Raw genomic sequence first — 17,225 nt, 5'->3', positions numbered from 1 at the left:
CCGGCTTCTCTTCACTCAGGGAAGTGCTGCCTTCCCCAGGAGCTTCTCGGTCACTGCGTCTCGGATTCTGTTGAGTTCCGTTCATGTGGCAGGGGTCTCATTGTTGCAGCATCACAGAAAGACCTGGGGAGGTGATCCCGCTTGCCTGGGGAACAGTGCCAGGAATGCTTAGCGCTCAGCCGGGCCGCCTACTCCTGGGCCAGGTCTTGCTTGCATCATAAACCCTGCTGTGTGATCTCTCCCACTGGGCAAGCTGTGCCCGCTGGTTGCTGCCCATGTGAGAGTGAGGCTCTCAGTCCAGCGGGGGTTTTCTAGGCTCTCGGTGCTCTCCTACCTTCCCAGAATGCCTGTCCCCTCCTGCAACTCCTTTCCCAGCCTGCCCTGCTCAGGGAGGCCAAGCGCCCTGGATCTGGGCAAAACCTACTTTACCCATGGGTCATTTGCTTCTTCCACTTTGCCACTTAGCAAATCCTGAGACCCACTCAAGCAAGCCCGCCTCCTCCAGGCAGGCATCCCAGAGTACCACTCCTGCATTGGAAAGCTGCTGCCTGCAGGGATGAGCCTGCCAGAGCCTGGAGCCCCGTGGGATCAGGTGCGTGAGGGGCAGTGCCGGCAGCCACTGAAGATCTCAGGCAGGTGGCACTTTCTGTGCGATTGAAGGTGTCCTCATCCACCAACGGCCTCTGTTTAATGATCAAGCCAATCCAACAGCTATGTTGGTAGGACGTGGGATTAATGAGGCCTAATCGTGGCTTTCTTCCTTGTGCAAATTAGGAGAAGGCTTGTTCACTAACCCAAGGTGACTGATCCTCACAGATGGGTGCTTTGGGTCACGGGGTCAGGGCCACGTCCATGAGAGTGAAGAATTACTGAGAGGTATGCCCCATTGGCCAGGTCAGGGGATGGCACACGTCGATTCACTAACAAGCCTACTGTGCACCAGGCACTTGGGCCGCCATGACAAAGGACCACAGACTGGGGTAAGCAGTCTTAAGCAACAGGTGTTTACTTCTCACAGTCTGGAGGCTGGGTGTCCAAGATGAAGGTGCTGGCAGATTCGGTTCCTGGTGAGGGCCCACTTCCTGGCTTGCAGATGGCCACCTTCTCCCTGTGTCCTCACATGGCAGGGGGAGGGGGGAGAGTGCCCTCTGGTATCTCTTTGTAAGGACACTAATCTCATCAAGGAAGATCCCAGTCTTATAACCTCATCGAAACCTCATTGCCCCCCAAAGGACCCAGCTCTGAATGCCATCACATGGGGGGGGGAGGGTCAGGGCTTCAATATATGAATTTGGAGGGGGACAGAATTCAGCCAGTAGCAGCCGCGGTCCCTATCCTTGAGGGGTTCCCGCACCTTCGTGGGAAATCACTAATACACACATAGCTCAGAAAGGTCTGTCCAGTCAGCCCTTGAATAAATTGTCCCAGCCCCAGCTCCCTGACTAAAGCTTGTTCACTATGTCATTTAGCCTCACTGTGAAGTCAGTGACTGTGACAGGGCAGTGGTACAGGGCAGGGGGGATGCTGCGGCGGGATTGGCCCACCAGGTCATGTCACAAACCAAGGGCAGGTCCCAGGCCTCCTGTTAGCCAAGCCCCTTCCACTGCCAGGATCACCGGCTTCTCCAAGGGTGGCCTGGCATTGTTGACTTCAATTTTTTCCCCCCTTCATTGTAAAATACTAAAACTAGGCCGGGGAATACTTAGGAAGAGCATGTCATAAAATCAGACGAGAAGGTCAGATCTGTCTTAGTGGTTTACAATCCCAAATACTCGAGAGCATGCTGAGATAAAAGGGTTTCTCAGGTGAACAGGAAACGACCATAAGCAGATCAAGATTGTAAAGGACTTTGGTCCACCTCCAGGTAAGTGCAGGTCCGTGGTGAGGACCCACAGCCAAGCTTCGAACGGGCCAGATGAACTTGGGGGAGCTGGGGTTCCCGGAACCGCCTGCGTCATCCCTGTGTTCCTCTGTGAGAAGCAGGCTGGGAGCTAAGAAAAATGACCTAGGAACTGGGAAAATGGTGGTTCTTTGGCAAGCAACCCGAGCTTCGAGTCGGCCAGCAAGCTGGCAGCCTCCTCAGGAGGACTGGGCTTCCTGCTTGCCCAGCCCCAGCCCCAGCCCCGGGGAGCTGCCAGAGGGAGAAGAGGCTGGGAGGCCAGTGGGCAGGTGCACGGACAGGGAGAGAGCGGGACCAGCAGGCACTTGGCGGACAGCACCTGGGGGATGCTTCTGAGACCTTTTCCTTTTATTCTTTAAGTACTTTGGTTTAAAAAATATATATATATATCGACCTTTCGGCAAGAGGAGAAGTGTTGGGGCTGGAAATAGTATGTTCTCACAGGTCACTGCTCCTACTGGATCATGGCAGAGAAGAGAGAAAAATGAACAACATCCTGTAGGTTGTCCCTTGGGTTAAAAAGAGAGTGGTGTCTCCTAGGTTGCTCAGATCTGGAGGGGGCGGTGCCCCAGACAGGCACTGTCCAGGTAGAACTTTCTGGGATGAAATATTCTATAACTGTGCCATCCAATCCCATAGTCACCAGCCACATGTGGCTACTAAGTACTTAAAATGTGGCGTGTGAGGCTGAGGAACTGAATTTAAAATTTAATTTTAATTAATTAAGCCACGTGTGGCTGTTGGACAGTATAACTCTAGGAATAACGCCCCTATTAAGAAGTAGGAATGTTGGGTCTCTCCCTGCCACCACCCAAATCTAGAAAGAGCTTGCTTTTGTTGTTGGGAGCCGTGGATAGAGTCGGAGAGCTCTGGGGCTGAATCCTGGCTTTACCGTGTAGGCTGCAGGACCCCGTGCAAGGAACCCATGCAATGCTTGTGGTGTAGCGCCTGGCACACAGCAAGCGCTCAATGAATAGCCGTTACCACCGTTATTTTAACAAGCCCTGTGTGTGGCTACGTGCACAGTGTTTGTACAAGTGCCAAGTTTACTATGGAAAGAGAAGAACAGGGTTTTCCCCAAACAGAGCTCCATCCCATAAGGAGGGAGTCTCCACCTGTGTGAAGGAGGCCAGCTGTAAGTTTAAGGGCTTGGCTGAAGTGATCCTAGGTCCCATCTTGGGCTTTAATGTCAAGGAAAGAGAACTTCGGAGCCGATGAGATCTTGCACCCACAGCCCCACGTCTCCAGCCAGGTGCCGGCAGGGTCTCGCGGCCGGGGTCGTGGCTGTGCCTGCAAAACCTCATTCCTTACATCGCATCGGCATGCTGACTGGCCGCGGGGCCACCGTCCCTCCACGGCTAGCAGCTATGGCTTCCGGACGTGCATTCATTCATTCTTTCCGCAGAGATTGGCTGAGGGGCAATTAGATGCCGGGCACCTGGGATCCAGAGATGCCGGAAACACAGCCCCTGCCCTTTGAAGCTCACAACCTGGTGGGAGAACAAAGGTGTGGTAAATCCCAACTTGAAGTCAGCACAAGATGCTTGAAAGGGGATGCGAAGTGAGAAGTGATAGTTGTCCTTTTTGGGGAGATGGGAGGAGCGAGTGGGGAGGGGGGAGTGGTAGCCCCGTGGAGCAGGAAAGGCCTGGGGTTCAGCCCAAAGCAGGAGGAGCTGGAGGAAAACCGGGCTGGGATCTGCAGGGGCAGCGGTCTGGGGCTGGCCAGGGGAGCACACGGGGTGACTGTCCCTCTAGCACGGCCGCGGTGTGTGGGATGGATGCTGTGCAGGGCCCTGGGCAGGGCTCCGCTGGGCTGTCCACACCTCTGCCCACAAGGGGGCCATGCGCCTGCTCTCTGGGATGCTTTGGCTGTGAGCAACCTAGGCCTTTGTTGGAGTCCAACGTCCAGCTGTCACACGAGCCTTGTGGTGTGGTGGTGACTGCCATGCCTGCCCCGGGCCCTGCCTGTATGAAGAAGCATGGCTTTGTTTGCAGAAAGTCTCACCATCTCCATTCTGGGGTGTTCACCACAGCACATGGGAACCGTGGGGGGAGATGCGTGTGTGTGTGTGTGGGGTGCATGTGTACGAAACTAGAGAGATGAAGTGACTCAGCAGAACTCATTCATGGGCAGAGCAGAGAACAGAGGCCTCCGGGAACCCCGGGTCCTCGGCATCGCCCACCAAGACGGGGTGGGTCTTAGGGGGTGTCACCTCCCTCCCACGCCCGTCCCCCAGCTGTGTGCCTTGCCTCTTCGGCACAGCTTACTTAGAAAATGCTGCTAAAAATATGGGTGACATCCTCGGGTACGTTGTTGGTTTTGCTTCTGAAAAACCTGGTCGTTGACTAGGTGTCCCCATTTGTGCTGTTGCTCTGTCAGCTGACAGCCTCTGCCACCGGAGCTGGACAGCTGGCAGGTGTGGCTGTTGGGAGAACAAAGCTCCAGCACCAGGGCCGGGGGTGGGGGCGGGTCATCAGCGGTTAGGGGGGCCTTTTGGCAATGTCATGGGGACATCTGTCCTGGTGGATTCATTTCTTGTGGCTTCCCAGGATTCCCTCCCTGGTGCCTCTATTTTAAATGCCAATCTCCTTGGCATGTCTGGCTCGGGAAGCCCCACTTAGCTCTGTGGGAGCAGCATGGTTGGGGTGGCGTGGGGAGTGGGTCCTGCAGGGGCTGAGAGGGCCAGAGGTGGACCCGCTGGGATGGACTTGTCCTCAGAGCGAGATGTGATAGCGGCCAGGGCTGATCTTCAGGTCTGCTGTTGAGAATAAGGGGTGGAGTGTATTTCCAGGTGGACCCCACCTGGAACTGTGCAGTTCCCAGGAAGGCACACTGAACACCTGCGGGTGACCGGGCCTGCCTCATGGGGCCGGGAGGCCTGCGTCTGCCAGAGCCCCTCCTCAGGGATGGCGCCACCCCAGCAGCCACAGCCACCATCTGTTGTAAGGAGCTCCGCCTGGGCCGCCACCTGGCAGCTACCAGGGGCCACAGAGAAAAGGGCTACTCGATATTCCTCCAGCACTTACAGTTTTAAAAAAAATCACTTTCCCTTCTGGTCTCGGTTTCTTCATGGAAGTATTAATTCGGGGGCACTTTTTTACCCTGGACAAGATGATTTCCAGTCATAACCATTGCACCCTGTTTCTGTTTGGGGTTCTAGGTACCAGAGTCGTGCCGGGGAGAGTTGGGGGGTAGGGGCTGCCTTCCCATCTGGCCTCTGCGGGTCTGTGGGGAAGCTGCTCCGTGTTTCAATTTTATTTTATTTTCCCATCTATAAAAGAGGATAATGATACCTGTACAACCTAGATGGCACACGGTTATTGGAAGGCTCCCACGAGATAATATATGAGAAAAAGCTTTGTAAAGAGACAAGTAATGTGTAGGTAAGGGGTATTATTATTGAGGGTGGTTGAAAGCTGGAATTAGCCCAGCCCTGTCCACTGGGGTGTTCTAGGTGTTCTAGGGGGCGCTTTTATGGGATATCTTGTATGGGGTATCTTTGGCTTGACCGGAATGTGTCCAGTTCGGAGGAGGTGGGGAAGTTGGGGGTGTCACTTCTTCCAGGTCCCCTGCCGTCCTGGGGGCAGAAACCGGGCCAGAGGGTTGTGGGGAGGCTTTGGCCACACAGTTAGTTCGGGCCGCTGATTCTGCCCCTTCCACGGCTGTCTCCCACCCTAGACACCCCGCTCAGAGAGGCTCCCTGGCAGGGGCTCCCGCCTCACCCCCTGCTCTCCCTCGCAAGGAAAGGCCCCCACACCCCGCTTCCTGGGCTCTGGGGGCAGTCCGTGGGCCTGGCCAGGGTAGCGCGGCTTTAGGACGAGGGAGGTGAGGACGAGGCTCTCACTGCCGGCTTGGGGCTCGGACCATCCTGAAATGGGAATGGCTGAGGCCGGGGGCCGGGGAGCTTGGGGCGTCCCGCCCGGCGGGGCGTTCTGCTTGCGAAGCGGCTCCCGCCGGGTTCCCTCTCCTGCCTCCTGCCCGGGCGGGCGCAGCGCTCGCAGCCCTCCTTCCTCCGTCAGCCAGGTCGTTGGCGAGTTAGACCTCCCAGCCTCACGGGGCTGCTGTGCGGCTGCGGCGACGCCGGCGACTGCGGCGCTGCGGAGGAGACGGAGGGGCTCGGGAGGCGGCGCCATGTGAGTCCCGGGCCGCCGGGGCTGGGGCCGCGGCGGGAGATTACCGTATTTATCGAGGCCGGGGCCGGACCCTTGGGGGCGGGTCACTGCGGGCGCGCTACCGTATTTGCCGGGAACCGCGCAGGCCCTTTTCCCGGAGCTGGGAGCGCCGCGACTTAATTACGTATTTATCCAGGGTTGCGTGGTCCTCCCGGGGGTGCTGCGGGAGCTGGGGGTGGGTTGCATCCGTGCCCCGAGGCTTGCAGCGGGGCGGGGTGGGTTGAGGCAGCAGGGTGGGAGGCCTACGTGTTTTCGTGGGGGCGAGGTTGCGGCGCAGAGTTTACCGTGTTTCTCTGGGGTCGCTCGGGCCACGGGAGTTTGCACGGTTGTGTGCGGAGGTCGGGTGGGTGGGGTCAGCTGTTTTGATTCATGCAGCTATTTCATAAAAACAGCGGTGCGGGAGGCTGGCCGTCTTTATGGGGGCGAGGGAGAAGGGGCGCGGGAGTCGCTGCGGGAGAGTTACCGTATTTGCGCTGGGCAGCGCAGACTCTAGAGGAAAGAGCCACTGCCGGAGACCGGAGGAACAGGGGCGCAGCCTGGGCTGTGAGTGCGGGAGGGGATGGAGGAACTTGGGGGAGAAGAGGGGGCCGTTGCTTTAGACCTTTCTCCGTAGTTGGGGGGCCCTAGTCAGGGATATAGCTGGGGAGAGTGGGGAGGCTGCCTGGAGACAAGGCCAGGCTGAGATTGGCCAAGGGGACCATGAAGGTCTGTCTTTGCAAATGTCAGTGCCGCTGGCTGGGGAAAGCCTCGTGGGTGGGTCTACTGCAAGTAGTACTTGTCTCCTTCGCCAGGGTGGGTGTGTGTTCCACCCTGGCCTGAGGGGCGGGGGAGACAAAAGGGGTATCTCGGAGCTCCCACTCTGCAGATAGGTGGACTGAGGTTGTAGTAAGCAGTGCGATCTGCGAGTGTGAAGGCCTGCGTGGAGGTCTAGGTCCCTGATGGGGGTGGAGGACTGCAGGGGGGTGCCCGCTCAGCCTCCTCTGGAGCAGGCCCCAGGGCTCTGCAGGGGCCCTAGGTTTGTTGGGGGGCATGCAGGTGGTGGCGGCAGACAGGGCCCTCCAGGAGCAGGGGTGCTTTGGGTGTCTCTAACCCCGTGGTGGTCGGGACAGTCGTGGTGGTCGTGTGTGTGTGTGTGTGTGTGTGTGTGTGTGTGTGTGTGTGTGTTTTGAGGGGAGTTCAGTTGATGAGCAGCTGGTATATTGAGAAGAGCTTTTGCCAGTGAGTCAGGAAACTTAGGGCCTAGCCCTGGCTCACCTTGTGTGACCTTGGGTGAGTAAGCTGACCTCAGTTACCCCATCTATAAAGCGGGGCTCAGGAAGGTCTGCTCCTTCCCCCGGGTTGCTGTGAGCACAGTGGGTAACGATTTTAGAGGAATAAGAGGAATGCAGTGCCCTGGGGAAGAGGACCCTCTGGAACCAGCATGAAAGGGGTGGAGCTGAACTTGGGGGTGTTTGTCGAGCGTGGAGCCAGGCTTCCATATCTTGGGGATGCCAAGAGGAATCAGGCTGAGACCAGCTCCTGGGAGCTCACCTCCCCCTCTTTCAGGGATCTGCAAGCCTTTTACAGGCATGCCTCATTCTGATAAACACAGAGCTGCTGCCCTTAATGTTTGATTGAGATGACTCTCAAGTTTACAGGGTTTTCGTGTTGTTTCTTCTTTCAAGCTTTTCAAAAATATCTTTGAACCACCGGTGACCCCACCCTTCCCTCCAGATTGGGTCTGCACCCCCCTCCTTGAGATTCTAGAATGTTGGAGAGAGAAGACCTATCCAGGGGCAGGCTAACTTACAATACTAGAAGCCCCTGAATCTCACCTATGGTCATTTATCCAATGCTTGGAATGGCAGGCACAGTGCTTGGCACTGGGGATAAAAGAAGGAGACAGCTCTGTCCTTAAGGCATGCGCAGGGCTGGGAGACCGAGGTGGCGTGACTGGCCTGGATGCAGTGTGATGACGGAGGGTTACAGGGTGGGCCATAGGGCCCCGGAGGGGCTGGAGGGATCAGGGAAGGCCGTGGGAGCAGGCGGCACTTGAGAAAGGCCTGAAGGAGGGGCGGGCTGTGATTAAGGTGTAGAGGAGAGAGAAGGGCATTCCAGCAGGGAAACATTGGCTCGACCAAGACTGTGGAGGGGCAGATGCTGAAGTTGTGGGGAGCCAGTGCAGTGTCCTCCCTGAGCTTGGGGGCCGGCTGGTCCTTAGATGCCCCCCACCTCCCTTCTGACTCCTCTCTCTGCTTCTGCCTCTCCAGGGGCTGGTGACTGCAGCTGGAAGTGCCCATGACAGAGCTGGCGTCGTCGGGGGGCGGGTCCCCTGCGGGGGACGGGGAGGAGGGCCTGGGGGACGAGCGAGGCCTGGTCATCCACCACCCCGCCGAGGAGCAGCCACACCGCTGCCCACTGTGCGGCCAGACCTTCTCGCAGCAGCCCAGCCTGGTGCGGCACCAGAAGGCGCACGCGGGCGCGGGCCGCGCGGCCGCCTTCGTGTGCCCCGAGTGCGGCAAGGCCTTCAGCGTCAAGCACAACCTCGAGGTGCACCAGCGCACGCACACCGGCGAGCGGCCCTTCCCGTGCCCGGAGTGCGGCCGCTGCTTCAGCCTCAAGCAGAACCTGCTCACGCACCAGCGCATCCACAGCGGCGAGAAGCCGCACCAGTGCGCGCAGTGTGGCCGCTGCTTCCGCGAGCCGCGCTTCCTGCTCAACCACCAGCGCACCCACGCGCGCATGCCCGCACCGCACCCGCGTCGCCCCGGCGTGTTCGGGGAGCGGCGGCCCTACTTCTGCGCCCGCTGCGGCAAGAGCTTCGCGCGCGAGGGCTCGCTCAAGACCCACCAGCGCAGCCACGGCCACGGGCCCGAGGGCCAGGCGGCCCATTTAGGCCGCGTGCTATGATGAGCCCCAGGCCTGCCGCCGCCTCTCTCCTGCGCCAGGGCCGCTGGGGCAGTGACTCCTGGAGATGGCGCTGGGCTGAGGCCCCCTGTCTGGATGCAATCCCTGGAGACGGGGAGGGCTGGCTTGGGGTCTTGAAGGAATGGGCCGCTGCCGGGCTTGGGACGCCTCCTTCCGTGTCTGCGCCACCCTCTGGCTGGCCGCCCACAGCTGCTTTGGGGCCCTGCGTTGGTTTTCCTCCTCAGGCTCACCCGGCCTAGAGTAGGTGAGACCCAAGGGCCACCCGGAGCCCCTCTCAGTCCTGGGCAGGGGTTGGGGGGACAGGCAGGGAAGGTGGGGTGCACTGGGCTCTGGGTCTATGACTAGCTTCCTACTAGATCTTCATTCCCAGAATGTCAGAGTTGAAAGCCACCTGGAGAGGGCCACTCTCCACAATGCCCAGGCCACCCTCAGCCCCCAAGGTGTCCTGGCTCCAACACTTACTATCTGGTGTACTTGAGAAGTCATTTCACTTTGTGACTCAGTTTGTTCATCTGTAAGTTGCATTTAACAAGGGACTTCTTCCTGGGATATTGTGAGGATTGTGGTTTAACATTACCAGATAAAAGAGGGTGACCTCACTGGTCCGAAAACATCTATTGGGCACCCCGGTGTGTCATGCACGATGCTGTGCTCTTGGGAGGAGGTACAGACATAAAGCTTTAAGGGGTGACACTTGGTGCTCACACAGGGTATGCAGAGCATCCTAAGGGACAGCCTATCGGGTGGTCCGGGAGGTTGGGGGAGGGGATTGGTGTCACCCAAGGCAGTCTGATGGCTTGAACTGGGTTCTGGGGATGAATAGAGGTGCTCTAGGGAGAGCAAAGGTCGAGAGTCTCTGAGGCAGGGATCAGATGGAGGAGGCTGATGTTTGCCCTCCAAGGGACTTTGTGGTGGGGGAGAGAGGACACCAAGATGTTTAATGAGGAGAGCACGGTGATCTCAGGCATGCAGCTCAAGGAGAGATGGAAGCACTGTGAGGACAGGTCAAAGTGCGATGAGCAGGAGCCTTGAGAGTTGTGGGGTCATCTGGGCAAGAGAAAATGGGGCCCCTAGCCAAGAGGCTTGACCAAGGGGAGAGTCGGGCCTGTACCCTAGGCCCCTGATTCCAAGTTGGTGCTCCAAAGCACAGGCTTTTTCACCATTTAGCAGATGAGGAAACTGAGGCTCACCCAAGCTTGCTCCAAATCTCACTTAGTACGTAGTGGTAGGGCAGGGCAAGCCTGGTTCCTAAGACTCTTCATCTCTACCGTTGTGCCTTTGAGGGCGGCTCTTACTGGTGGGACATGGGGTGTCAAGGATGTGGGGATGTGAGTGGAGACCAGGTGCCAGGATCCTGGGCAGGGGTGCCCCTGGGTGGTGTGGGGGCTTGGGGGGCCATGGCATCCACAGTAGTGGGTTGGGAGGAAGGGAGCTGGGGGCTTGGAGGGGACCTGCACTCACAGAGCTCTTGCTCTCTGCCCAGCCTGTGCCACCACCTTGCTAGGTGCTGGAGACCTGTCCCCGCCCTCTGCCCTTCCTTAGAGCTTCGTGTCTCCTTGGGGTCAATGGCCCTCTGCTTGCCACTAGGTGGCTGCTGCAATGTGGCCGCTGCTACGTGGACGAGTACTTAGTGGCAGAGATGAAGAGATTAACCCGGGACCTGGGACATCTGGAGCTCGAATGCCCTGAACTCAAGTTGTCTCAGTGGTAAATGGGATTGATAATCCTGGAGTGCTTGGTAGGGGGCTAAGAGGACTGGCTCAAAGCACCGGACAAGTGCAGGGTGGCCCAGCTGACCGCTCCTGCCTACCCATGGGGGGTGGGGGTGGGAGGGGGCGAGGGGGCCTGGGCAGGGCCCATGTCTGAGCCCCAGACCTGACCCTGGTCTCTTTGTCTCCATGAACAGATGTGGAGTGGGCAGGCCCTCTGGGCACAGAGACAAGGAACTGGGCCCCATGGGGACCTGCCCACTGGCATGAGGACACGTCCCCTAAGAAGACCTACCTTGGGAGGTGCCCTGCAGAGGGGAACTGTGCAGCCTGGAATTGGAAGCGGGTTCTGTGCTCAGTGGAAAAACTCCCCAAACCCGGTGGGAGTCCCAGCTGGAGAAGCTTGTCCTGGCTGCCCGGCCACAGTCCACACTCCTGTGGCCGCAGGGACAGTACCTGTGTGGAGAGCCGGCTTCTCTGTGCCTGCCTGGCCCCCCAGAGACGGCGAGGAACTGGCCTACGAGAACACAGCAAGTCGGTGGCAGACCTGGCTCCAGAGGCAAAGCCTTGCCCCAGGTGTGACCCATACCTGCGGGCTCCACTCGCCGCTCAGAGCGGTGGTTCTTAATGCGTGGGGGGCATGAAGCCCTTTGAAAGTCTCACAAACACTAGGAAGCTTCTCCCCAGGAAAACACGCATAATCATGTAGACACAAGAACCTGCAAGCAAGCTCGGAGCTCCAGGACCTAACCTGCCATGCGCTCCTCACCTGACCAAGAGCCTGGGCCACCCTGCAAGTAGCATTTCTCCCTCCCCGGGCTGAACTTCCTTCCCTCGTTCAGGAATAAAGGATTCTGAGGAGGGGACCCTTCCAGTCACTCTCTTCTCCCGGGCCTAACAGTGCCCCAGGCTTCTGGAACCTTTCCTCCCTTCCGCAGACATTGCTGGAGGCTCCCTGGGCGGGGTTTCTCATCTCTGGTTTGGGGCTGCTTGCTCTGGCTACCTGGCTGCTGGTTTTCCCCACGCAGCCTGGACTCCAGTTTCACTGTGGAGGTGGCCGGGAAGCTGGAATTTTCCTTGGATGTGGGGTGAGCAGGAGCTTGGGCCAAGTCTACCTGGGAGAGGGGTGCTGCTTCCAGCATCCAAGCCACGGCGGGGCTGTGTCCTGCCAGACAGGAGTTTAGCGCAGCTGGGCATGGTGTGGGGACGGCTGGGGAGGAAGCTCAAGCCTCGCTCCTGGGGCCTGCCAGTGTTGGCGTGGACAGTGGGAGCAAGCTGGCCTGGAGCTCACTGGCCTCCTTGGAATGAACCACTCAACCTGAAAAGGTGTGGCCAGTTAGGGCTGGGATGGGTTTCCGATGACAACCAGGCGTCACGATGCCGGTTCTATTTAGTGAGACCCTTGGCGGGTGGGGAGAGGACTCTTGCCATGGGATTCAGATCAAATCCCAGCAATGTGAGTTGTGGGGGGCACAGTGGAGTTGTTCAGGTGGGATGTCCCAGGGCCAAGCTGGGGTTTGGTTAGGGTTGTCGGGAGGCCTCCTGGGCTCCCAGCCCGGGACCTTGCTGGTCGCGTCTCCCATGCGGTTCGGTTTGGCACAGAGGTTCTCACGGGCCATCTGCCATATGCCTCATCCTGGAATGACACACCGCTCGGCGGGGGGGGGAGATCAGAGGAAGAGGAGGCAGTCTGAGCTCCAGAAGCTTCCACGTGCTCTGATCCTTGGCGCACCTGAAGGGAGCCTCGCAGATGCACCCCTTCTCCGCTGGTTGTCCTCTCATCTCCTCCCTTCCCTGTAACTTCACGGCCTGCATCCGCTGTTGCCTTCTCCATCTTCCCTGGAATTGCTCGGAAATGTGGCCCTCTGCCGCCCTGCTGAGCCCTCTCCTCTGCCAGGCCCTCCACCCCCGTCCTCCGAGCCGTCCCCGTGTCAACACGCCGTCTCACCCTCGGGTAGCACGTGCAGCCTTGCACTCCGGTTTTCTGTGCACGCGTGTGTGCATGTGTGTGTGAGTCTCCAGCTAGACTGTGAGCTCCCTGAGGGCAAGGGACGTGCCATGTCTTCTTGAACCCCAACAGGGTCCAGCACAGGGCTGGGCTCATAACACTCAGGAAATACTTGTCGACTGGCTGGTGGGCTGTGGGGTGACTGGTGGTGAGGAGAAGGGGAGGGCCCGTGAGTTCACACGCCGGTGCATTTCACTGGGGCGTGAATTGGCTCCCCTGGGGCAGGAATGGCCATGGGAGCCCTCAGGTCCCCCCATACTTGGGGCAGTGGGACAGGAGGGACCCCCCACATGGCTACGCAGGAGTGCGTGGAAACGGTGTCCGGGCTGGATGTTTCTGTCGGTCACTGAGACCTGCTGGGGCTGACCAAGTGGAATAAATGTTCTCTCGACATCAGCTGGTGTGAGCGGTGGTCATTTGGGGCTCAGCTGGGAGCAGGGGTGGCTTCTAGCTCTGCCGCGTTCCTAGCTCGAGGAGGCACATTCCACGGTTGCCCAAGGCTGTAGAGAGCAGAGCTCACGAGCCACAGCATGGCAGCGATGGTCTGGATGATGACTGCAGTCTGGATTTGGGTAATGGATTTTGGGGCCCCTTCAAGCAGCTTCAGCTGTTTGCTTGGCTGGGAGTGAGGCCGGGTCTGCTGAAAAGCTGTGTGGTGATCCCGGTCACCCCTGACACATGGCCGCTGAGCGTGCTCCTCCCAAAGGCCATCCGTGCTCCAGGCCCGCCACTGCCCCCCGGGGCACCGTGGCCCGCCACGTATCTCTCCGGAGCTTGGTCCCCTCGTCTGTGACTGCCGTGCTCCTCCTACCTGAGAGTTGTGAGGGCCGAGTTAGAATGTGCATAAACTCTGCCAAGCAGGACGCGGAGGCCGGGGTTTGCCGTCCCTGTCCTCGGGCTGAAGGGGGACCTGGCAGTGCACCCCTTGGTGTCAGAGCCCAGGAGTCTCCTGGAGCAGAACGTGCTGGAGGGCGCGGGGATGTCAGGTCTGCCACCGGGTAGCGGTGGATGAGTGATTTCCCTCCTGCGGTTGGTGAGGCGCTGGGCCTGGTCATGGCCAAGGCTCACCCCAGAACCTTGCTCCTGTGTCCTATTCTTTTTTTTCCTAAGATTTATTTATTTGAGAGAGAGACAAAGAGAGAGAGAGCAAGGGAAGGGGCAGAGGGAGAGAGAGAATCTCAAGCAGACTCCCTTCTGAGTGCAGAGCCTGACCTGGGGCTCCATCTCCAGACCCTGAGACCATGAGCTGAGCCGAAATCAAGAGTCAGGGGCGCCTGGTGGCTCAGTCGGTTAAGCGTCTGCCTTCGGCTCAGGTCATGATCCCGGGGTCCTGGGATGGAGCCCCTTGTGGGCTCCCTGCTCAGTGGGGAGCCTGCTTCTCCCTCTCCTCCACATTCATGCTCTCTCTTGCTACCTCTGTCTCTCTCTCTCTCAAATAAATAAATAAAATCTTAAAAAAAAAAAAGAAAAAGGAATCAAGAGGCAGACACTCAACCGACTGAGCCACCCAGGTGCCCCTGTGTCCTCTTTCAATCAGATTTGGGGCCACATCGGTTGTTTCTATCAGCCAAGGAAGGTCCTGAGGGGCAGTAACTCAAGGAAGGGGACTTGGGAACCTGGGTCTGTTGGGGGAGAATCAGGCAGGACTCTTGTTCAACTGGAATTGACTAATGCCGAAATGGGGGAAGTGTGAGCTCATGCAGTGGTGCAGTGACTTGATGGTGACAGCGGGGACCCTAACCCGTCTTTGGCTCTGCCCTCCCTCTTGGGGGCTGCCTCCCCAGCTCGCACACGGGGCAGGAAGAAGCCCTCTGCCTGCTGAGGCTCGTTTCTCCCCTAAAGGTCTGAACCCATTGCAGGGCTGCCTGGGCGGCAGAGGGCAGCGATCTGAATGGCCAGGCCCTGGGCCCGCACTGTTGCCGAGGGGTCAGCCCCGCCTGGAGCCCATGGTCTGCAAGTGAGGGGGGACGACCAGAAGGAGAAGGCAGTGAGTGGGCTCCAGGAGGGTGGACTGACGCTCTGGCTCCTGACCAGCGCCAAGTCACCTGGGACCTTGTAAGTGCATGCTTGCTGCCCCGCTCCAGAATGTGGTCGGGAGCTGCGTGTCGGGGACACCCCCCGGGCAGCTGGGTGTGTAGGCTGTCTGCACCGTCTTCCCCTCCTCCCCGAGGTGGGCCTCTGGACTCAGACGTTCCGTCCACACTTCCGTCTAAAGGAGGAGATGGGGATGTGCATTCCTCTGAGGCAGGCTCGTGGGTGTGGAGACAGGATGCCACCTCCAGCGGGGTCCACGTCCCTGGCCGCCGCAGTGCCCACCCCATCCTGGGGATGTATGCCAGCAGCGCCTATCCTGACCTGGAGAGAAGGTACCGGAGGGTGGCCAGTCCTGGGTGAGGAAGCAGGTGGCTCACAGAGCAGTTCCTCCCCCCACTGTGCACCCTCCGGGTCCACCTCTCCCCTCTGTCTGAGCCCCGTCCGTCCAAACATGGCCAGGTCTCAATGTCCTCCCTGTCATGATGCCCGAGTGAGAGGATGTCTGCCACGGCTGCTGCTGGTGCCACGCCAGATCCCCTGTCTGAGCTGTTGTGAGTGCTGGCTGCTAAGGGTTCACAGCTTGTCACCTGTGGGGCTGCCCCAGCCAACCCCCACTGAGGCTGACATGGGCAGGGGGGGCAGCTCTGAAGTGCAGCATGGCCTCAGAACTGCCCGGGGGATCAGAGGACACCAGTTTCCAGCCGAGACCCCATCCCTGGCTCTTTTCCCCACCCGATCTTACTTCCCACTCTCTTTCTCCAGAGAGCACTTTGCAATAGTACTTATTCACCTTGGACAGAATCCTTGTCTCAGGCTCTGCTTCTAGGGACTCCAGACTAAGGAAATGTCTTAAGGAATACAGGCTTAAAGCACTTTGCATGTGCAAGAGGTCATGACAAGTATCTTTTTTTTTTTTTAAAGATTTTATTTATTTATTTGACAGAGATAGAGACAGCCAGCGAGAGAGGGAACACAAGCAGGGGGAGTAGGAGAGGAAGAAGCAGGCTCATAGAGGAGGAGCCTGACGTGGGGCTCGATCCCATAACGCCGGGATCACGCCCTGAGCCGAAGGTAGACGCTTAACCGCTGTGCCACCCAGGCCCCCCATGACAAATATCTTTATTCGGTTCTGTGTGGGGCCGGTTACCCGTAGGCTTCTAGCGGAGAACTGCCAGTGGATGAACAGATTGGCGTGGCCATCTCTTCTGTGAGGGGCCAGGCCAGAGGCCCTAAGTGCTGGTGTGGCAGCTCCTCACCCACTGCTCTAGGGCCCCTCCCAGCTGCAGACAAGGCCTTAGAATCTAGACGAAGGGTCAAGGGTTGGGGTCTAGTATAGCTGTGTGGCTTTGGCCAAGATCCTTACCATTTTTTAAGTAGTTTCTCTCTCTCTCACTCTCTCTCTCTCTCTCTCTTTTTTTTAAGATTTGTTTATTTATTTGAGAGAAAGAGAGAGAGAGCACTAGCGAGCCAGGAGAGGGGAAGAGGGAGAAGAAGCGAGAGAGATTCTGGAGCAGACTCCCCACTGAGCAGAGAGCCTGACATGGGGCTTGATCCCATGACCCTGAGATCGTGACCTGAGCCAAAACCAAGAGTTGGATACTCCACCCACGGAGCCACCCAGGCACCTCAAGATCCTTACCATTTTGAACCGCAATTAGTTCTGATCCATGGAATGAGCCATGTAGACGAGCCACCCCCCAAAGTTTCTTTTAGGGTTGAAGTTCCATAGTCACTTTCTGACTGCTTGTGTGGGCTCTTTTGGGGTTGTAAGGAGCCGAGACCACTCTGGCTGCAAGGTCTCATGAGATGTGAGGGAGGCCCTGTAGCTGTGTCCCCCAGGAGGGCATTCCTCCTCCTTGGTCCCAACACTTCTCCTGTGACTCAGCTGAGCTCCTTCCTATGGCTGCCACCTCTTCGACTCTGGAGCAGAACTAGAACTAATTTTTTTTTCTTTAGGCAAGATGACTACAGTTTCTAGCTGCACAGACGGAAAGACACCTTGGAGCAGACCTTTGTTTCTAGAAAGTCGTCCGTTAAACCCATGTACAACACATTCTCACGGCTCGTCTCAAACTAGCCTGGGACTTGGACAGCATTTCAAATGCAGATGCTTCAAGACAGCGTGTTAGCTGTGTGTTTGATAATCATCATTGTGATTTTATTCTATTTTTTCCAGATTTATTTATTTGAGAGAGATAGAGCGTGTGCTGAGCGTAGAGCCGGACTCAGGACTTGATCTCATGACCTGAGAGTCGGATGCTCAACAGACTGAGCCCTCAGCAGAGCTCCTGGGGATCGGGGCCTCTGAACTGTGGGAAGGACCTTTCATTTGTGAGGGGCCGAGCTGGTCCTTCTCCTGGCGCGTGGAAACCCGCTAGGGGCAAGCAGTGCCCCTGACGTTAGGTTTAAGGCATGTGGTTCAAGAGAGCCTTTGTGTCTAGGAGCAGTGCGAACTGTGTCCACGTGAGGGCCAGGGGTGCGCTGGAGGTGGGTG

At 58.2% G+C, this 17,225-nt stretch overlaps 1 protein-coding gene across 1 annotated transcript; it reads left to right on the top strand.

Moving 5' to 3' along the window:
- The first annotated feature begins 6,757 nt into the window (after nucleotides 1-6,757).
- Nucleotides 6,758-9,084, top strand: LOC123788800 (uncharacterized). The gene has a single exon (XM_087860728.1). It carries the CDS (start codon nucleotides 8,351-8,353, stop codon nucleotides 8,960-8,962), a length of 612 nt encoding a protein of 203 aa, XP_087716854.1. The 5' UTR covers nucleotides 6,758-8,350; the 3' UTR covers nucleotides 8,963-9,084.
- Nucleotides 9,085-17,225: the final 8,141 nt, after the last annotated feature.

Source organism: Ursus americanus, chromosome 3, assembly GCF_024610735.1.
Source record: "Ursus americanus isolate L20-20 chromosome 3, mUrsAme1.1.p, whole genome shotgun sequence".
Taxonomy (NCBI): domain Eukaryota; kingdom Metazoa; phylum Chordata; class Mammalia; order Carnivora; family Ursidae; genus Ursus; species Ursus americanus.
This window is presented reverse-complemented; position numbering and strand designations above follow the sequence as displayed.

Bases quoted from the DNA above. Each gene is read 5' to 3' on its own strand.
- LOC123788800 (XM_087860728.1), top strand. From the start codon at position 8,351: ATGACAGAGCTGGCGTCGTCGGGGGGCGGGTCCCCTGCGGGGGACGGG.